The sequence below is a fragment of the Chiloscyllium plagiosum genome, chromosome 43 (genome assembly GCF_004010195.1).
Source record: "Chiloscyllium plagiosum isolate BGI_BamShark_2017 chromosome 43, ASM401019v2, whole genome shotgun sequence".
In the NCBI taxonomy this organism is placed as follows: Eukaryota; Metazoa; Chordata; class Chondrichthyes; order Orectolobiformes; family Hemiscylliidae; genus Chiloscyllium; species Chiloscyllium plagiosum.
This window is the reverse complement of record NC_057752.1, coordinates 13156749-13179466: the sequence shown is the minus strand read 5'-3', so window position 1 is coordinate 13179466 and position 22718 is coordinate 13156749. Positions and strand designations below refer to the sequence as shown.

The following is a 22718-nucleotide window of genomic DNA, read 5'->3' as shown; positions in this document are numbered from 1 at the left end:
TAGGTGCAATCCATCCTTCTTGTACAGGTCACTTCTACCCCAAGAGATTCCAATGATCCAAAAATGTGAATCCTTCTCCCATTTCCCAGCTCCTCAGCCATGCATTCATCTGCTCTATCCTCCTATTCCTGCCCTCACTACCTCGTAGCACTGGGAGTAATCCAGATATTACTACCCTTGAGGACCTCCTTTTTAAATTCCTGCCTAACTCTCTGTAATCTCCCTTTAGAATCTCAACCTTATCCCTTCCTATGGTCATTGGTTCCAATGTGGACAATGACCTCCTGCTGGCCCCTCTTCCCCCATGAGAACTTCTGCACCTTCTCCAAGACATCCTTGATCCTGGCACCAGGGAAACAACACACCAGTCTGCTTTTTCTCTGCTGGCCACAGAAACGTCTGTCTGTACCTCGGACTAGAGAATCCCATAACACAATTGATCTCATGGAACCTGACGTTCCCTTGATTCATTAGAGCCAGTCTCAATACCAGAAACTTGGCTGTTTGTGCTACGTTCCCCTGAGAATCCATCACCCCCTACGTTATCCAAAACAGCATACGTGTTTGAAATGGGTATATCCAACCTTCCTGGAGTTGGTTCTCTCGGGCGCTCTCTCGCGCTCTCACTCTGTCTCACACATTCTCTCTCGCGCGGAGAGAGAGAGCCTGTGCTTGCTCTTGCTCTCTCTCTCGCTCTCTCTCGCTCTCGCTCTCGCTCTCGCTCTCGCTCCCTCACTCTCGTGCCTGCTCAGCCAGCTATGCTCACGTTCCTTGAATTAATTTTTTAATGCGGTCATTTACAGCCTGCTAAGTAATTTTCTGCATGTTGAAGATTTTGTCATGCATATAATAAAACATGAAATTGTCCTTTGGAGTTCTTTATCATCAGGGCTGCTCCTACATGTTGTCGTTACTCGTGTTCCTTTGCTGAGTCAGTTCCTCCAGGTCACCTCCTTCTGTTTGTTCAATCTTCAGACCCCTTGCATTGCAGTGGATGAATCCGGTTTTAGCAAAAAAAAACAGTTGCTTCAGTAAAGCTATCAAAATGTGTTTTTTTTTTTTAATTCCTCAAAGTGAGCTTATCATCTCTCTGGTCAATCAACCGCTCCTTCCTCTCTCCTTTTTGACTCCTTCATCCATTTTAACATCCTTTTGTCTCTGGCTGATCAGATCCTCAAACACAGTTCCTACGTCTGCTCAGTTAAAGCAGTCTCCCTGATGCTTGACTTTCTCTTTCACACTGCACACTTGGTTCAACAGCTCTAACGTTTCTAATGTGAATCTTCTATCCGTTTGCACTCACTGTCAACTCTGCATTTGGCTTTATGAAGAATTTATCATGGAAGCTGCCTCCATTAACCTTATCAGGCTCCAATTGTATCCTGTCTTCAGGAATCCTGAAGAAGGGCTTATGCCCGAAACATCGATTCTCCTGTTCCCTGGATGCTGCCTGACCTGCTGCGCTTTTCCAGCAACACATTTTCAGCTCTGATCTCCAGCATCTGCAGTCCTCACTTTCTCCTCCAATTGTATCCTGCAGTGCTGTCACTGGCAATGTGCAGTTGCACTGAGTTTATGCAAAACAGTTTCCATTATAAAAACGGATATTGAGTGAATAACTCTAAAATTAGTGAGGTTATAATCTCTGCACCATGGTCCACTTCATCCTCTGCTTTTTTACTGTTGTTCTACCTACAACTGTTGACTACTTCTGTGCACCAATGAAAAATAGTACATGGTCTTCTAATATCTACTGTTGCTGCTTATTGAGAAAATTGCTTCTCATGAGTCACTGCATTACCTCCTTTCTCTAATTCTGGCTTTTGTAAGCCCTCCAAACTGTCTGTTCTGCCATCTGTCGGTTTCCTGACTTGTATCATGGGCCTTAGTCCGTGACTAGTACCATCTCGCTTATCAACAAAACAAAAATGCAGGCAACTAGATCTAGTTCTGAGGAGTCATACCGGGCTCGAAACATTAACTCTGCTTCTGTCTTAATGGATGCTGCCAACTGTGCAGAGTTTCTCCATCATTCAATGTTTGCCTTTGATCTAGCTCCATGCGTTGTTGAGCCATGTACAGAAGGCACCTAATTTTACTGCAGCTCGCAAGAGAAATTGGGATCAGCAGCAACACGTGCTGGCAGGTGGGACTAGATTAGATTGGGATATTTGGTCAGCATGGATGAGTTGGACCGAAGGGTCTGTTTCCATGCTGTATATCTCTGACTCTAATATCAGCCTCCAGTTATTCCGTTTTTATGTTTTAAGTTGGGATGATGGGAGAATTGTTTCTATTTATTACATTTCATTGCTCAATGTCATCTTCTAATCCTTGCTGTACCTGACCTGGCTTTGCTCAATATCCAGTTAAACGTATTTCTTGTCGGAGTCTTATGAAAGTCTATCTAACAGCAGTTTGAGCTCTTCCCTAGAGGTTCAACCTTGAACCATCTAGTCCCTGGACTACAAAGAGCTTTTATGTTCTTGTGGCTGCATAAGTCAGCGATATCTTCAGACTGTTTCTCTGTGGTACTGCTTGTGCCCTTTTGCCTTCCATAGCTTTAGGATTGCGACTAAATTAAATTGAAAATGATGGACCTCCTCATCTCCAATGACTCTGGCTTATTGTAGCAAAGACAGAAAATATTGTGGATGCTGTTGCAAGAATAATCGTTAATGTTTAGGGTCTGTAACCACTTACCACAATAGGTTACAGACCTGAAATGTTAACTCTGGCAGCATCTTTAGAGAGAGAAAAACAGGCATGCTAATAATTTTGAGCATTTTCTGTTTTTTTTAATATAAACTCAGTGTTTATTGCTAAGACAGATGCAACTGCAGTTGTGGTAGGAGTTGGGTGTTATTTCTGTTGTCAGGTTATCAGCTATTACTGCTTCAGTCACTTTCAGTTTATAGTGACTAGAATCAGATGTTAATGCCCAATATTTGGAAATTGCTGCTTTTAGCCAAGTGGGTTTTTAAATTCACTGTTCATGTTTAAAGTTAGATCATGGTTTGATTTAAGATTCACGTGATGCTCAAATAAATCTTCAGGCATCTCTCTGACGAGGGGAAGGTCCCAGACTGTCCCAGAGGTTGCTTCATTTGGAAAGGGGTATTCGCAATCGCCACCATTTCTCACCTTGCTTTTGGTTCTGAAGAAGGCTCACTGGACTCGAAATGTTAACTGTTTTTTTCCCTTCCACAGATGCTGCCAGATCTGCTGAGTTTCTCCAGCACTTTGCTTACAATTAAAACATATACAAAAGATGTTTTATGTAGACTTCCACACACTGGAGTGTTTTTACTTCGACAACTCGTCTGTCTCTGTCGCTCTCACTCGCTGTCCTGCCACTCTGGCTTTCATTGTTGTCTTTCTTGTCGGGCTGCTGACCTAACACAACATTTACATAATGAGAACATCCAAATGCACCTTACTTAGTTTCCACTGGAAATTCATACCTTTTTTTTTCCCCCGATCTCTATCTCAATCTCCATCCTGTTCAAGTGCTCTGGGTCAAGCCTCAAAACTATATCTCACCCATTGTTTAAGACTGCATAGCTCTACCTCTGCACCCTTGACTGCCATCGCTTGTACCTCTCTTGCTTACACCTTCTCACCTCTGCTTTTCATTGCATTGTGACTTAAACTTCAGTCCCCATGACCTTCACTGTATACGAACACCAATTCATCCAAAGCTGCAGTCTGTCTCCTTGAAAGACTTCCTTGCCTATTGCCTATCACCCTCTACACTTGCTGAATTCCATTGGCCCCTTGCCCTATGTTGGGCTCCATTTACAACTTGCCAGACTCTTACCCTAACCTGTCTCTGCAGCTTTTTCTATTACTATGTCCCAGTTTTCTTGTCTTATGGACTTGTTGTTTTTTGCTGTTGGCCTCCTGGTGCATGGCGATCAGTTGTCCGTTTTCTTCATGGAGTAATCTCTCACCAAGCCTCTCTGTTTCTACCCCCTGTCAGGTTTTAACCCTTTCCTGGAAAAAATCTCAGCACGTCTGGCAGCATCTCTGGAGAGAGAAACCGTGTTAACATTTGGAGTCTGGTATGACTCTTTGGCAGCAACTCTCCGGTTCCTAGCACCTGCAGTATTTTGTTTTTATTTGACTCTTTCACCTTTTAACCATGTCTCTAGCCAGCTCTTCTAAAACTTCTCAAACAATAGTACAAGACATGTGATATTGCAGGGTGATGTACAAATACAAAGTGGTTGATCACAGAACTGGCTTCGCCATGTTACTGTGTGTGACTGAGGAAGCTGAGTATGCATGCACAGCTTGGATGATAGGTATGCAAACAGTAACACTCTCTCTCCTCACATTCCTCCATTTTAGCAATTTCTTTTCGCCAATTGTCATCTGTCACCAATACTTCATGTTCCAAATGGAAATTGAGGAGTAGGATGACGGAGTGCAGTTGTTTAACTTGCTTTCTATGCTCGGAAATGGTATAGAAGACTTTTTTTTTTCTTGAGTTTAAATATCAAAAGAAAGTTTCAGCATCTCATTCTTTCTACACCAATACTTTATTTGTATTCTGCTGAGGATAATCCAGTGAAACTGTAATGTTACACTTCCGATTTTTTAAAATGTCCTTTTACAGTAAACTCTAACTCTTGTTTTCAGGTTCTGCAGGTCTTTCATTGTTCCCAGCCCCCTTGAATGAACCTTTCACTGTGTCATTAGCCAATGCAGCCATCACCACTACTGTGCCAGGTATGCCCAGTCCAATGGTACATGTGGACTTTGAACAGACTTTTGTTGTGCACCCTCCCCATGGCAGCAATGAATTTGTGATTATCAGTTATTTGGTATATTCTGTACATGTTTGTTAAGCTGCTTATTTGTTTAAACACTTTGTGATCAACTACTACCAAGAGGTGTAAAATTATGCCTTTGTCCTCACCATGCCCCCCTCTGTCAATCCTTGCTATGTCAAAGGAATTCCCTTATCCCTCTATTAACCTAGTGTTTGTTCAGTAAAAGGGTTAAGAAATACAAAGAAATGCGGGACGTAGAAGGTCACCCGAGGAGGCAATGCAAAATGGGCGATGGTTTACACTTTTTAGTACGTTATTCATTTTTGTCTTTTAACTACTTATGTAGAGCTACATAGCAATCACAATATGGAAATGGGTTTTTGGCCTCCTTTTAATGTGGTGTTTATCTTCGTGGGCAGTATTCCTAATCCCATGGATCTACTCTGTTCCCGTTACACCATATTTCCTCTCTTTCCAACAACTAATCTAATCTATTTTTGAGCTCCTTGCTATCCACCCTGTCTGTACCTCTCATGATTTTGTAGACTGCAATCAGGTCCCCCCCTCAACCACCTCCTTTCGAATGAAAATAATCCTAATCTACTCAACCTCTCTTCATAGCCAGCCCCCTCCATACCAGGCAACATCCTGGTGACCCTCCTCTGCACCCTCTCCAAAGCATCCACATCCTTTTGGTAATGTGGCGACCAGAACTGTACGCAGTATTTCACCTGTGGCTGAACCAAAGTCCTATACAACTGTAACATGACCTGCCAACCCTTGTACTCAATACCCCGTCTGATGAAGGAAAGCATGCTTGACCACTCTACTGACCTGTGTTGCCACTTTCAGGGAACAATGAACCTGAACACCCAGATCTGTCCATCAATTTTCCCCAGGACTTACTGTATAGTTTGCTGTTGAATTGGATCTTCCAAAATGCATCGTCTCGCATTTTGGAATTAACCCAGTGAACCTTCAATGTCTGTCTTTCCTTAGCTGAGGGGCTCCAAACCTGTTCACAGTATTCAGGCTGTGGTCTGACTAGTGCCTTGTTTGGTTTTTAGCAAGACCTCCCTATCTTTATACTCCATTCCCTTTCAGCCCGATTTCCCACAAAATGATCTGACTTCCCTCCTTTGTCCCCATGCTAGCTGACTATTGTTATGTTCTCTCCTCTTAATGGTCTTTCCCTCCTTCCTCTATCAAATCTGCTCTCGTTAACCCCCTCAAAAAAAAAGCAAAAAAAATCCTTGGCATCTCTGTTTTTGCAAGCTTCTGCTCCACTTGCAATCTGAATGTGCTGGCGTCTCCCAAATCCATGCCCATATTTCCTGCAACTCCATGTCTCTCATAGCTCCACTGGACCCATTCCATAGCTTGGAGTTCTAGGCTGCAGTCCTTTTCTCACTAACACCTTTAACTCCCCCTTTGTTATCACAGTTACTCCATAGCCAAGTACTTGGAATATGTAGGTCCCAGTTTTGGCCACACTCTGATTTCCTTTGAAGAAGCTTTGCACATCTGTTCGTTCCTGTGCTATGATTTTTAATGTAACTGCATGTTGTGTTTTTCTACTTGGATTTCAACAACTAAGCTGCTCCTCATTCTCCTCCTCCTAGCCAAGTTCCCGTTCTGTTGTTTTAGAGGCTATGTTAGGTCTCTGATATCTCAAGCGAGTAGTAATTGCACTCCAAACTGGACCCCCGCAGAACGGGGTCTGGAATCATCTGGGCCCAGTTTTCTCCAGCCTGAATTTTGTAACGCACATTATCTCTTCCAAATGGCTGCAACTCTGTAGTTTGCCTAAAACCCCCACCACCACTGTAGAATATATGGGAGGCTTTCCCAACAGGAGATCGAGTCTCCCTAACCTGGTCCAAAGCTAAGCTGGAAGGCAGCTAAGTGGTAAGAATACAGTCTGAACCTGTTGGAATTGTTACTGTTGTGCATGTGGTTATCCAAATATAACACATTTTGAGCATTTCCTCCTTGCAGTTATTGACAATTCTACATGATGGTTCTGTGCACTTCATTTCCTTCAGGTCTGATAACCGCACCACCTGCCTTTACCAATCTCCCCAACTTTCCAAATCTAAATGTGGCTTTCCCCAATCTTGCTGTGGGGTCTCTGCCAGGATTAGGGGGGAATCCTGCGACCACATCCACAGGTAAATTTGTATTTGTGTGTTATTGTGTGTTGTATGACGTTTGCGTTATGGGAGTGGAGTAGAATTTTTACGTGAGAGATATTGATCTCTCCAAATGTAGTTCAACCAGAGTGGATCACTTCATTTCTCCTTTAAAGGTTTTGAACAGACTATTTTGATTTTGTGAATGGCTGCCTTCTAATTGTGATGCTGAAGAATTGACCTAGCAAAAAAAAAAATCACGTTTACCAACACTGCATCTTGTAGAAGGAGATGGTTATGACTTTCTAAGGTAGTAGGCAGCAAAGCCAATAAGTTGTCACAAAAGTTAAACATTTTAAAATAAGTACACACTCCACATTATTCAATTTACCTGATTTTTTTCAGACCCAGGTTGATAACACGGGCCAGGTTTCTGTACTTAACAACAAGAATTGTGGTTTATTACAAATAAATAATTGAAGACGAGCTACAAGTCAGCAGTTATGAACCATCAGAATACAGCTCTACTCATTGACACTATAATTTCTTTATAAGCTGCCCTTTTACTTCGACAAATGCACACTCACTGGGGGAATTAGGAAAATAAATATAGGTTATGGACAGAGGGAAAAACTGGGAATGCAGTTCAGTGGTACCTGTTCACAGGGGTTACTGAGATCATTATTACGATTCTTGGGCTGGTCAGAATGCTGCATCCTTCTCCAGATTCTGCCACTGGTTTGCAAGAGGCACAGGGTGGCTGGCTCACTTCTGAAAGATCTCTGACCTTAGGAATTTGAAGTCACATCGCAACAACAGTTGAAGGAGCAATGAACTGGTTTTCCTCTGATTTAAGGCGTGGCTGTACTGCAGAGAACTGAGAGCTGTGGTGCTGGTTACGGTCACTTAGCTTCCCGCTGTCTTGTTCACAGCTCCAACCTACCCGAGAACCAATCACAGTTATGATTGGCAAAGGCCTTTGTCATTGGTCTAAAAAGACTAAGAGTTGTGGATGCCGAAGACTTTTACACTCGCTGGTAAGGTCCCAGAAAGTGTTGCTGAACAAAGAGACCTTGGAGTGCAGGTTCATAGCTCCTTGAAAGTGGAGTCGCAGGTAGATAGGATAGTGAAGGAGGCTTTTGGTATACTTTCCTTTATTGGTCAGAGTATTGAGTACAGGGGTTGGGAGGTCATGCTGCAGCTGTACAGGACATTGGTTAGGCCACTGTTGGAATATTGCGTGCAATTCTGGTCTCCTTCCTATCGCAAAGATGTTGTGAAACTTGAAAGGGTTCATAAAAGATTTACAAGGATGTTGCCAGGGTTGGAGGATTTGAGCTATAGGGAGAGGCTGAACAGGCTGGGGCTGTTTTCCCTGGAACATCGAAGGCTGAGGGGTGACCTCATAGAGGTTTATAAAATCAAGGGGGGCATGGATAGGATAAATAGACAAAGTATTTTCTCCAGGGTCGGGGAGCCTAGAACTAGAAGGGCATAGGTTTAAGGTGAGAGGGGAAAGATATAAAAGAGATCTGAGGGGGAACTTTTTCACTCAGAGGGTGGTGCGTGTATGGAATGAGCTGCCAGAGGAAGTGGTGGAGGCTGGTACAATTACAACATTTAAAATGCACCTGGATGGGTATATGCATAGGAAGGGTTTAGAGGGATATAGGCTGGGTGCTGGCAAATGGGACTAGATTAATTTAGGATATCTGGTCAGCATGGACAGGTTGGACCGAAGGTTTGTTTCTATGCTGTACATCTCTTGACTTTATCTGAACAAAAACAAATTTCTGGAGCAAATCGGTAGGTCTGGCAGCACCTGTGGAGAGAAAGCAGAATTCATGTTTCTAGTCCAATGACCCGAGAAGTCTGTCCACCATCTTCAAGGCACAAATTGGGAATGTAACTGAATACTCGCTTGACACTTTCTCTGACAAAGCCTGCTTGATCTAACACCTTAAACGTTCATCTCCTATTGCACCAGCGCACAATGACAGCACTGTGTACCATCTACAAGACGTACCCACTTGCCAAGCTTCCTTCTGCAGTTCCTTGCAAATGAGCGATCTCTAACATCGAGTGGTCTGGCATATATAGGAGCACCACCCCACTGCAAGCTGCCCCACACCATCCTGACTGGGAAATATATCGCTGTTCCTTCAGTGTCACTGGGTCAATATCCTGGAGCTCCCTCCCTCAGGGCATTGTGGGTGTTCATTCCCCACTATTGACTGCAGTAGTTTGAGAAGGTGGCTCACCATCACAGCCTTAAGAATAAGAGGAAAGCCATTGAGGACTGGGATAAGGAAGAGCGTCTTCCCTCCAGAGAGTTGTGAACCTGTGGAATTCTTCCACAGGAAGCTGCTGGGGCCACTTCATTAGATTCAAGAGGGAGCTGACATGGCCCTTGTGACTAAAGGGATTAAGGGGAGAGGTTGCATTATCAGCCATTGTATTGAATGGTGCTGCACACTCGGAGGGCCGAATGGCTTACTCTTGCCCCTATTTTCTATGTTTCTTGTGGACAGGTGCGGATGGGCAGTAAATACTAGCCTAGTCAGTGACATCCAAATTCTGAGGGCAAATAAGTACTCACGTATGTTATCCTGAGAAGATGCATAACTTGTGTTTGTTCTGTTGCCTCCTAGCTTGCTGTCAGTAGTTTATTCAGTGAGCTGTTTTCTGTTGTATTGAGCTCGTTGTGTCCATTACATTTATCTTGGGGTTTACTGAATGTCAAGTTGAAGCACTCTACTAGCTACAACACTGATTAATAATGAATACTATATGCTCTCAGCAGGAGTTACTGTATTTGGCTTTGTTTTTCCTTGAGAAACTGTTGTACTTTAGGCATGTCTTCTAAATCAGCTCTGAAAGACCACATGCTGCTGGCTGTTAATGCACCTTTTGGAGATAAGCCTTGTCAGCTTGGATTTATGATATCTGGCCTCTCTTCTAGAGGCAGTAATCCTGCAAACGAATTCACTTTGACCTTGAATTTGGGTTGTGGTGTGATGGGCGCAAGGGCTTGATGATGTACGAGTCTGAAGTTCCCCCTGTAATTTTTTTAAAATTATTAAGATGTTTGAGGTTTAGGCCTCTTCTGAACAGCTTTTTTACTTGGGTATGTAAGTACTTCCAGGTTCCATGGGTTTTCTTTAATGAACCAATGCCTGAGGTGAGCAAGAGGAGTATATCTTGAGCAGCTTTACTTGTGGGCAAACCATTTGACTCCTGCTGAAAGGAAAAGTCCTTTTTTAAACCGATTCAGTTCCTGGTCGGGTTTTCACAGAATCTCCAAATTGTTATGGTGCATCAGGAGGCCTTTCAGCTGATCTTGTTACATTTTAACCTTGTGCCAATCTCCTGTCTTTTTCCTGTAATCCTGCACATTGGATGATTTTAACTGACCATCCAATGCCCCTCTTGAATGCCTCAATTGAAGCTACCTCCGCCATGTTTCCAGGCCCTATTTGCTCTTTTTTGTAAAAAAAAAAGGAAGGTTTTTCTCCTCTTGTATTTGCTGCTTTTAGGCAAAATGCTATAGAGCTGTTCCCTCTGGTTCTCAATCCATGTATGACTGGGAACGGTTTCTCCCTGTGTGTTTTGTCCAGACTCCTTTTGTGGACTTGGGTGATTTTCTAAACTACTAACAAATCACCCCTTGGTCGTCTTCTCTCCAAGGAAATCCATCCCAGTTTCTCCAATCCTTCTTTATAACTGAAGTGTCTCGTGCCTGGAATGATTCTCGTAAACCTGCTGTTATCATTGCGTTCACATTCCTCCTATTGTGTGGTACCCAGACTATATACCATACTCCTGCTGAGATCTTGCATCTGTACCCTATGTCTCTATTTATAAAGCCTGGTCTACAGTATGCTTTATTAACAGCTCTCTACCTGTTCTGTCACTTTAGTGATTCATGCACATACCCACCCCCAGGTCTTTGCTCCTGCATGCCTTTTCTAGAACAGTACCTCAAAACTCTAAGCTGCTGTTATCACCTTCTCCCTGGAAAAGAAGCTCTCCTCCTCTGTTGTAGAATATAAGAATTAGGAACAGGAATAGGCCACACAGCCTGAGGTCCTGCTGTGTCATTCAGTGTGATTGTGGCTGGCTTGGGTCTCAAACTCCGCTTTCCCTGAGAAACCAAAACTGCCTTCAATAGAGTTCAATCCCCAACCCTCTATGACCGAGAACTGTAAAAATTCACTCTCTGAAGAAATTCCTGCTCCTCTCCATCAGAAATGATTGCTCCTGAGAAAGTGTGCCCCCATGTTCTGGATTCTGCAGTCAGGAAAATGATTTCTGTGTCAACCCTGTTGAGGCAATTCTGAATGAGTGAGTGCCAGAATGAAATCATCCCTCTTCTAAACACCCAGAGAATATCGACCAAGTTTACTCAGTCTCTTGTAATAGGGCAATTCTGTCATCCCAGGGACTGATCTAGTGAAACTTTTGTGACTTCTAATGCAAGTATATCTTTTCTTTAAATATGAAGGTCAAATTTGTGCATACTGCTGTGTGGTCTCACCAAAGCCCCATCAAATTGTAGCAAGACTTTTATTCCTTACTCGATTTTCCCTTGTGACTAAAGGTCAATGTGCCTTTTAAAAAATACTCTGCTCTTCTACGCTTGTTTGAAGTGAATAACCTCTCACTTCCCCCACACCAGACTCGGTCCACCACTTTTGTTACCCACCCATGTGCTTAACCTGTATTAGTCTTTTGCAGCTACTTGATGTGCACCCGCAGCTTACAGATCCAGGTGAGAATACATGGTCTGCAAACTTGGATCGTTTGAATCTATTAAGTTATCCTCTCTTTTGTTCTCCCTGTACATTTCTCTGCCGTAATTCTGTTTGAACCTCCCAGTGCGGTTGAAATTGCATGCACCAAGACCAGGGCCACAACCCACATTCTTGGTACTGACTTGAGCAAAAAGAGGTGATATCCAGGTTGACCACCTTGTTCTCTGCCAAGTCCTCTGCACCACGTCCGAACTCGGTGAGATCACCTGTCGGTGGTTCCAGCCTTGTCTATTCTGTTGCAGCAAGACCATCTGCAGTAATGATCCTTCTTCCAAACCCAGCTGTCATCCCCCTCCCTAATATTTCCTTCCTTGGCTGTACTCTTTTTTTTTTGTCATTGAACTCTGCCATGTATTCGGTGTTTAAAAGTGCCATATCAGAGCCTGTGGTCGTAACGTCCGTCATTGTTTTGGGGGAAGTACTGGCACGTGCATAAAGCAAAGGCCAGAACATTCTTTGCAGAATGCAGCAAAGTGTCAAATTGTTTTTTCTTAGACAAAGTAGAAAGACTTAATACAGTGTTTGTTTTTTTTGTTAAAGAGTTGTACATAAAGTTGTTCGCTTGACTGATCCTGGGTATGGAGGGACCCTCATGAGGAGAGGTTGAGTTGGTTGGGCCTGTACTCACTGGGGTGTAGAAGACTGAGAGGTGACCTTATTGAAACCGGCAGGTTATTCTGCTATAACATGCGTGTTTCGTTAAGATGAATTTGCTGTCACGCAATTGACGAATTTGGGGCAGTGTTTCTAAAGCGTGAACTTTTGAAGCATATATTGGTCATAATGTGATTCCAGCCCCGTTGGTTAAATGGTGCTGCTATTACACAATTTTCATATAACATGGGGTTGTGAGAGAATGGAACCATTACGTTAAAGCAGAACTGACTCTACAAGATTCTGAGGGGACTTGAGAAGGGAGATGTGGAAAGATTGCTCTCCCCTTGTGGGAGAGTGTCTAGGACCAGAGGATACAATTTCAGAATAAGGGGTCACCCATTGCAGACAGAGATGAGGAGGAATTTCTTCCCTCAGAGGGGAGTGAGTCTGTGGAATTCTTTCCCACAGAGGGCTGTCGGGGCTGGGTCAGTGAGTATATTCAAGGCTGAGACAGAGAGATGTTTAATCAGGAAGGGGAATGGAGGGGTGATGGGGAAAAGGCAGGAAAGTGGAGTTGGGGATGATCAGACCAGCCATGATCCCATTGACAGATGGAGCAGACTCGATGGGCTTAATGGGCTACTTCTGCTTGTGTCGTGTGGTCGTGGACTGGTTAGACCAAATGCCCTTCTTTCCCGATCCAATTTGTGTACGTATTAAGCCATTGGTTTGTGACAAAGGTTAATCTATTGGAATGAATGAAGTGGTTTGTTTCTGCTAAAATCATAGAAACCATTGCGATGTGTACTAGTTGCATGGCAAGCTGTGACCTCCTCTCTCTGTTACTGTGTGATGTTAATTTGGACTCTTCCTTTCCAGGTTCCCTCTTGTCACCCAGCAGCCCTGCCTCACATCAGATCCTCTCGAACCTGCCTCCAGCTGATCCTGCCAGCAGTACTGTGCTTCCAGCTTTCTCTGCAGTGCCAGCGTTTTCTCCCAGCCCCTCGACTACATCACAGAGTATTACAGCATCTTTTCCCTCTCAGTGGAGCCAGGTCTCAGATCCTGCACCTGCAGTAGCTCAGGAATAGTCTCCTAGTGGCAGCTGAGACAGTAACGTTGTCTTCCATGCTTGTTCGCTGAAGCTGGCAGAAGGGTATGGTCCACTCAGCACTAATAAACGACAGAGGGATGCCTACCCAAATACACTGCTGCCCAGATTCTAACCGAGTAGCAACAGTCTGACTTTACTAAAAAAAAAATGCTTCCCAATTTAGCAATATGTACATAGCTGTCAGTCTAAAGATGACTCTTTAGCAGCATGACAATCGTTTTAAGAAAAACCATTCCAGATAAGCTCACAGAACTCTAAGCATAGAATCCTTCTGTAGAAGCACACAGAGTGAATCCTTCCTTTTCACGTTTGCAATACCTATTGCGCACCCAACCTTTTCACTATAGCGCAGCTTGATCATCTTGGCATGCTACCGTGTCTTCAGTTCAAGGTATTTTGAAAAATAGTGTGTTAATATCAATACGGGGACCACTCCAGCATTGTTTGCTGAGAGCTGATTTAAATTTTGAGATGTAGCAGCTTACAAAAGCACTTCCCTGAAGGAAATCTCTCCATTAATTCCCACAGTTTCATTGAGTTGAGTCACTTTAATCCAGCGAGTATAGTTTTTTGTTGTAGTATGAATGATTATTAAAGTTGCTGAAATACAGGTCTCCTTTTTTAGTCCTCTCCGTATATTAGAACCTGTGGTACATAACCTTAAACTGTTGTCCTGAAGATCTTTGAGCCAATAGGTTGTGTTTCATTAATGTTCAGCAGCAATCAGCAATGACTAATGCAGAGTGCCATGGACCATTCAAGGAAATGTCCTGTTGAAATATTGCATGTAGCTTGCTTATGATGTGGTGTTAAACCATTTGCTGTTGATTTGTGACAACTATGGTTTTATTTTTGATTCCCGTCCTGAATACTGAGCCTGTTAAGTTGAAAATGCTGAGGTAGTTTGTGGAAAGGGAAGCTAGGGGTGAAATTCCTATGGTTGGTGAAGTGGTTTGTTTTCCCTACTTAAAGGTTTTCAATAAGATGTCACCCCAAATGTTAATCACTAATCCAGTCTCTTAGTTAAGACCTTGTAAGGTTTATTAATGATATTCCAACAGTTTTATTTTAAATACGTTTTAAATTCTATTTTTTACATCCTGTTGCTAATTGGTGGCCAGATATTGTGAGATTAAGGTTTGTTTTAAGTTCCAAGAACATTCCTGCCACAATAGGCAAGCAAGTCAATATTTGATCGCTCTTTTTAACCCCTGGACTTCAACAAGTTTATAAGTTGTTGTGATACCGGAGGCTTGGAATTCACGGAGTGCCCAATCTAATTCAATATGAATATTACTGCAGTTTTCTGTCACTGGTTAGGACTGATCATAGGTTTCAGGTTGACATGGTTCAGCGGTTACTTCCAATCAATTGGCAAGGTGGGTCACGTTTAATGTATTCCTTTTCGTGAACTTTCTAGTTTTTTTTTTAAGCTGGACTTGCTGATTTAAGAATTTGTTCGAAGATATTCGAGAGTGAGGGAGTCTTTTACCCGTCATATGTTGCCCATCCAGAAAGATCCCAAAGCTGATCCTTAGAGGGGAATGAAAATACTTGGCTGTTTTTAAATTATTGCACTGTTTCTGATTGAGAGAGAACTGTCAAGAGTGAGGCTCGTGTGTGCTTTCACCACCACCACCACCAAAAACATGACATTTACGCACTCTTCCCTGCTGGTCTTCTATATTTACCTGTTAAAGATGAAGAGCACTGTAGAGTGTTAAATCACTTGCAATGGTGCATGGTCCATTTGTGTGTAAGTAAACTGTCTGCTTGCTTTTCAGCATGGGATTGATCTGATTGGGCCTTTGGTGTATAATGGTTTTTGTTATGAGAGTACTGAAGGTGCCTCTGAACTGGAATGATGCTCTTCGTGAGGCATGTACCATTTTTCTCATTTTTGACCAATACTGGACCAACGTTTTTTAAACTGATTTATTGTGTTAAAGGCCTTCATCTCCATTTATGAGAGTCAAATTGGATGATAGTTGTTCCTAAATATTCAAGTGTCATTGAGCGTGAGTTGCATCTGATTCAGTTTCTGTATACCCCAGTGGTGTGCTATTGTGACTGACAATGACCCAGGTTATTATGGATATCACTCTCTCATCCACGCTACTGACTGCAATAATTTAGTAATATAATATATAGGTTTTAAAAGGCTATTGTATTTTTGGGAGCACTCAGATTGTAGTTTGATAGCATGGAAATTCAGTGATTTTTTTATAAGTCTTAATGTTCTGTACTGTTTGTTTTATAAGAAAGTTTTAATGTTTACTGTGAAATTTCACTTTGCTGTAAACGTGCAGTCTTCAGAACCATCAATAAAGATGGTGGTTAATGCCTTGTGTTGGCTTGGTTTTCTGTAATAGAAACATAGCAGCAGGAGGAGGCCATTCGGCCCTTCGAGCCTACTCTGCTATTCATCACGATCAGGGCTGATTGTCCAACTCAATAGCCTAATCCTGCTTTCTCCCCATAACCTTTGACCCCATTCACCCCAAGTCCTAAATCTAGCTACCTCTTGAATGCGTTCAATGTTTTGGCATCAATGAATTCCACAGGCTCCCCACTCTTTGGCTGAAGAAATGTCTCCTCATCTCTGTCCTAAATGGTCTACCCTGAATCCTCAGACTGTGACCCCTGGTTCTGGACACACTCACCATCAGGAACATCCTCCCTGCAGCTACCTGGTCTAGTACTGTTAGAATTTTAAGTCTGAGATCCCTGCTCATTCATCTGAACTCCTCCAGTGCAAACAATCCTAACCTAGACAATCTCTCCACATACATCAGTCCCACCATCCCTGGAGTCAGCCTGGGCAACCTTCACTGCACTCCCTGGAGACCAAGAGGCATCCTTTCTCAGAACAGGAGACCAAAACTGTGCACAATATTCTAGGCCCTGTATGACTGTGATAATGCATCTTTGCTGCTGTACTCTAAATCTCTGGCAATGAAAGTCACCATCCCATTGGCCGCCTTTACTGCCGGCTGCACCTGCATGCCTACCTTCCAGCGCCTGGTGCATACGGACACCCAGATCCCAATGCATGCACCCCTCTCCCAATGTACACCCATTCAGGTAGTAATCTGCTGCCTTGTTTTTGCTTCTAAAATGAATATTGAGGGTGTTTTGAGGCATTTTGTGTATGAAGTGAAGCCTCTTAAGATCGTAGATTCCCTACAGTGTGGAAACAGGGCATTCAGCCCAACAAGTCCACACTGACCTTCTGAAGAGTAACCCACCCAGACTCATTCCCCTACCCTATTATCCTAAATTTCCCCCTGACTAATGCACCTAACCTACACTTCCCTAAACACCCATGGGCAATTTAGCATGGCCAATTCACCCTAACCTGCACATCTTTGAGTTGTGAGAGGAAACCCACACAGACAGTTGCCTGAGGCTGGAATTGAACTTGGGACCCTGGTGCTGTAAGGCAGTAGTGCTAATCACTGAGCCACTGTGCTGCTGTTTAAAGGGGAGGGGGTAATGGACAGCTGAACATACGTTTCACTACAATCAATGTTAGATTTTGTCAACTAGGGAAGAGTTGCAAACTGAGATCCTGTTTTGAGGAAGAGCCTTGCTTTTCCCTGAGCAACTTTTTTTCATCCCAAGCTCCTTCATTCTATTCAACTCCACAAAATGCAACTTGAATTTATAATCATTTGCTGACCTTAAACAACTAGCTTTGCAAAATGTTCATTACCTCGATGCTAGTCTGGATTCAGTAAGCTGCTGACTTTGAGCAATGCTCACTATGTTTAAGAGGCTCCCCACACACAAAAAAAAACCTACAGTGTAGTTGTGCCTCTCTGGTCCATCCATCTGTTGCACCACAGCTAGAGTGTCAATAATGTCCTCGACCAGGTCAAATAGCACCTTGACTACTGTGTGTCCAGCTCTACCCACTAAATAATATCAAATTCACACATGTTGCTCCATTGTGCTGCCTTATCCTAGTTCTGTTTAATCTGAATGCATTGATTGGGTATTAGCAGTTGGTAATGCTTCAAGTAAACTTTATACTTGATGTGTCCGTACTGACTTTTATTCCTTCGCTTTCTGTTCATTCATGGAATGTGGGCATCGTTGGCTACACCAGCTTTTCGTGTCCATCCTAGAGGGCAGCTAAGAGTCAACCTCATTGCTATGGGTCTGGAGTCACATGTAGGCCAGACCAGGTAAGGATGGCAGTTTCCTTCCCTAAAAGGCATTGGTGAACCAGATGGGTTTTTCCAACAATTAATTTATGGTGATTTGTTAGACTTTTAATTCCAGTTTTTTTTTTTTAATTGAATTCAACTTCCATTATCTGCTCTGGTGGGATTTGAACCCAGGTCCCCAGAATATTACCTGGATTTCTGGATTAACAGTCTAGCAAGAATATCACCAGGCCATCACCTTGCCCCTACTCGTCTTGTAACTAAAATACTCTTGTAACTATTTAAGGTAATGATTCTGGGTGCAGAGAATTTCAAGTCGAAACTGCTGCATGTTCGTTGAGAGCTGATGCAGTGGCTTATGTGATTGGAAAATAGTATTGAACCTTTTCAAAGCTGCAACTTGGCCAAGGAGCAGTTTTTATGGAAACTGGAATGTTAAACCAATCGATTGTTTGATTATAAAAATTGTACATGATCAATTATATGAACAGTGCAAGTTTCTGCTCTTCAGTGTGGTTTTTACTGAGCCACACTTCATAGTTCAGTTCAACTCTAGAAAGTTAGATATCATTGCTTGGAAATGAACATTTAAAGATAACAAGAGACAAATAAATTGGTACAAATTGTTTGATAAATGTCTCTAGTGGATATATGTTACATTAGTTAACAGGAGTTAAATCATAATAGCGTAACGGTGAAAAATGAATATCAGATAGCATTTTGAGATGGTACGTTGGTGGTGGTGGTGGGGGGAAACATACTTGCTATTCACCTTATCTATGCCCCTCATGATTTTATAAACCTCTAAGCTCACTCAAGTGGTTAGGCTCTGGAATGCACTGCCTGAGTGTGGGGGGTGGGGAGGGGAAGGTAGGGAGGTTCACACGAGAGGTTACAGTCTGGAAGGTCGTGCCTGAGAGTGTGGTGGGGGGGAGGCAGGTTCACATGAGGGGTTAGGGTCTGGAATGTACTGTCTGAGAGTAAGCTTCCATTCATGGGAAGATAACTTCTTCACAAGTCATTTTTATGTTATTTCCTCTAGGTGGTAGTATAAGAATATGGTTGATCATGAGTGTTGCCTGAGGAAACAGCACTGTCTGATTTAACAAAAGATAGTGTGAAGTTGAAGTCTTGTGTGGTAGTGACTCTGTCTCTAAGCCAGAAGGTCTGGGTTTAAGTCCCAGAGGTGTGTTATAATATCCTGGAAAAGGTTGTTTCAGAAACCAAAATCACATTGAAATCTTTATTCTCATGGGTCACGAGGATGCCAACTTGTGCAAGAATATAACTCCTGAGGGGGAGCAGTGTGTTGACTGGAGCGGCAAATTGTCAGAATATGGGATTAAACAGTTAAGGCAAGGAGTGGCAATGTCCGTCTACAAACCCTGTGAAATGTTTAGCTCGTTTTTAAACATGAGCAAATAGCCCTTCCTGATGACTGGGTGAACTTTTAAACGCGTATCTTTGGATTTGTACTGTCATGCAAGTTTGAGGCATTTGTGAACCAAACCTGATGAGGGTATATTGTGGCATTCCTTGGTCTGCTGATGTAGCAATTACACAACAACTCACATACTTCAGGCCTGCACTAAAATGGCAGATGCTCAATAGAACCGTACAGACGTTGCTGACCTCTTTCCGTGCAATCACTGTGCTGAAATGGGCATAGCATACAAACCCATTAAGCATGTGTCCAATAGCAATATCCAATTTTTTTTTATCTATTGAACAAAGAAGTTACACCACAGAAACAGACTGTTTGGCCCAGTTGGTGAATGCTGGCATTTATGTTTCACGTGCACCACCTCCAATTCAATGCCCCCTGTCAAGACCTGGGTCACTGACCATCTGCTTTGTTTTCACTGAGTCCCTAAGTCTATAGCAACAAAAACAGAAATTGCTGGAAAAGCTTAGTTGTTAGCACTGCTGTATCACAACACCAGGGTCCCAGGTTCGATTCAAGCCTCTGGCAGCTGTGCAAACTCCAAACAGACATTCTCCCCATGTCTGCATGGGTGTCCCCTGGGTGCTCCGGTTTCCTTGTACTGTCCAAAGATGTGCAGGTCAGGGTGAATTGGCAATGCTAAATTGCCCGTAGTGTTAGGTGCATTAGTCAGAGGGAAATCGGTCTGGGTGCATTACTCTTCGGAGGGTCGGCGTGGACTGGTTGGGCCGAACGGCCTGTTTCCACACTGTAGGAAATCTAATTTAATCTAATCAGGTCTGGCAGCATCTGTGGAGAGAAATCAGATTTAATGTTTCAGCTCCAGTGATCCTTTTATAGTTCCTTTTCATGAACAGGAAGGGGAAGCAGGTTTTTAGTTAGGTAATTTGAGCTTGGTTTTGTCGTTTTGCCATACATGCCCCCTTGTTTTACACAGGTGCCAAATTTACCCCCTTGTGATGGTTTGCACTCTTGCTTCTGCCTCTGAGAGCTTTTGATCCATTCCTCCTTACAGGCCCAAGTGTAAAATATTAAGTTGACATTTCAGTGTGTCTGGAGTTACTGATACTTGGATGAGATGAAGGTCCTATCAACTGCATGCACCGTGGTTGTTTTACATCATTTTGAATGGGTGTTCTCACCTCTGATGTCAGCATCTCAGGAAACCTACTATCTGGTCAGTAACTCATCTGTGAGACTGTTGTGTGCAAATTGACAGCTGCACTTCTTTTATATAGCAACAGTGACCCATCCTTCGAAAGCACTGAGTTGACTGTGGTGTGTTAAGGGTTTAGATGGAGAGGAATTTAAGTGTGTACAAGAAAACTTTTTCTGATTCACTATGTGGATGTATCTACTAGAGAAAGTGCAAAACGTGACCTACTCTTGGGAAATAAGGCAGGGCAGGTGACTGAGGTGTCAGTGGGGGGAGCACTTTGGGGCCAGTGACCATAATCCTATTAGATTTAAAATAGTGATGGAAAAGGATAGGCCAGATCTAAAAGTTGAAGTTCTAAATTGGAGGAAGGGTAATTTTGACGGTATTAGGCAAGAACTTTCGAAAGCTGACTGGGGGCAGATGTTTGCACATGAGAAGTTGAGGTTGTGATTAAGAAAAAGAAGGAAGCATATGTCAGGTATAGACAGGATAGATTGAGTGAATCCCGAAAAGAATATAAAGGCAGTAGGCGTATACTTAAGAGGGAAATCAGGAGGGCAAAAAGGAGACATAGTTCTGGCAAATAGGGTTAAGGAAAATCCAAAGGGATTCTATAAATACATTAAGCACAAAAGAGTAACTAGGGAGAGAATAGGACCCTTCAAAGATCAGCAAGGTGGTCTTTGTGTGGAGCCACAGGAGATGGGAGAGATACTAAATGAATATTTTGCATCAGTGTTTATTGTGGATAGTGATGAGGGCAGAGCAGTAGATGTGATCTATATGGACTTCAGTAAGGCATTTGACAAGGTTCCCCATGGGAGACTGATTAGCAAGGTTAGATCTCATGGAATAAAGGGCGAACTAGCCATGTGGATACAGAACTGGCTCAAAGGTAGAAAACAGAGGGTGGTGTTGGAGGGTTGTTTTTCAGACTGGAGGCCTGTGACCAGTAGAGTGCCACAAGGATCGATGCTGGGTCCTCTACTTAGTAAGTTTGCAGGTGACACCAAAATTGGAGGTGTAGTGGAGAGTGAAGAAGGTAACCTTAGAGTACAACAGGATCTTGGTCAGATGGGCCAATGGGCTGAGGAGTGGCAGATGGAGTTTAATTTAGATAAATGTGAGGTGCTGCATTTTGGAAAGGCAAATCAGGGCAGAATTTATACACTTAATGGTAAGGTCCTGGGAGTGTTGCTGAACAAAGAGACCTTGGAGTGCAGGTTCATAGCTCCTTGAAAGTGGAGTCGCACGTAGATAGGATAGTGAAGGTGTTTTGGTATGCTTTCCTTTATTGGTCAGAGTATTGAGTACAGGAGTTGGGAGGTCATGTTGTGGCTGTACAGTACATTGGTTAGACCACTGTTGGAATATTGCGTGCAAATCTGCTCTCCCATCTGCAGGAAAGATGTTGTGAAACTTGAAAGGGTTCAGAAAAGATTTACAAGGATGTTGCCAGGGTTGGAGGGTTTGAGCTATAGGAAGGCTGGACAGGCTGGGGCTGTTTTCCCTGGAGTGTTGGAGGCTGAGGGGTGACCTTCTAGAGGTTTATAAAATCATGAGGGGCAGATAGGGTAAATAGACAAGGTCTTTTCCCCAGGCTGAGGGAGTCCAAAACTGGAGGGCATTGGTTTAGGGTGAGAGGGGAAAGATATAAAAGCGACCCTAAGGGGCAGCTTTTTCACACAGAAGGTGGTGCATGTATGGAATGAGCTGCCAGAGGAAATGGTGGAGGCTGGAACAATTGCAACAGTTAACAGGCATCTGGATGGGTATATGAATAGGAATGGTTTAGAGGGATATGGGCCAAGTGCTGGCAAATGGGACTAGATTAGATTAGGATATCTGGTCGACATGGATGAGTTGGAGCGAAGGGTCTGTTTCTGTGCTGTACGTCTCTGTGACTCTGTTTTGAGATGTCATGAGATCACGACGGCTAACTCAATACCTCGATTTTAAAATACTCCATTTTTCAGATCCTCCATGGTCTTGTCCTTCCCTATGTCTTTAATCTCTAGCAGCATGTTCGTACCTCTCCCTCTGAGCCAGGAGGGCTGACTTCAAGTCCCATCTGCTCCAGAAGTGTATCATAACATCCCTGCACAGGCTGGTTAGAAAATCTCCAACACCCTTCAATCACCTTTGCGCTGGCTTCTTAAACATCCCTATTGCTGTTTGCAGCACCTGTGGAGAGAGAAAGAGTTTTCTCCAAAACTTTTGAGTTCTGAAACATTTAACTCCGCTCTCTCTCCACAGATGCTGCCAGACCTGCTGAGTTACTGCAGTGAATTCTGGTTTTGTTCCCGATTTCCAGCATCCGCGATATTTGGCTTTGATATATTTGCACCACCAAAGCTTGCTCTGATTTTAGCTGCGGAATTCTCTCTCCTTTTTAAGGTTACCACTTAAAAGCCCCTTTAACTAGGCTGCCCCTCTTCTCGATCTTATCTCTCATTACTCGGTGTCAAATTTGACTTACTTGAAAAACATTTCATGACTGTTATGGTT

General features: G+C 43.2%; 1 protein-coding gene across 1 annotated transcript in view; it reads left to right on the top strand.

Annotated features, from left to right (window-relative positions):
• The window catches only part of LOC122543390 (Golgi reassembly-stacking protein 2-like), a 68248-nt gene extending 54203 nt beyond the window's left edge, over nucleotides 1–14045 (top strand). Inside the window, exons 8-10 of the mRNA XM_043682075.1 lie at nucleotides 4645–4734; nucleotides 6824–6949; nucleotides 13201–14045. Coding sequence (XP_043538010.1) covers nucleotides 4645–4734; nucleotides 6824–6949; nucleotides 13201–13412 — 428 coding nt within the window. The 3' untranslated portion in view covers nucleotides 13413–14045. The remainder of the gene's footprint in view (nucleotides 1–4644; nucleotides 4735–6823; nucleotides 6950–13200) is intronic.
• The last annotated feature ends 8673 nt before the right edge of the window (nucleotides 14046–22718 follow it).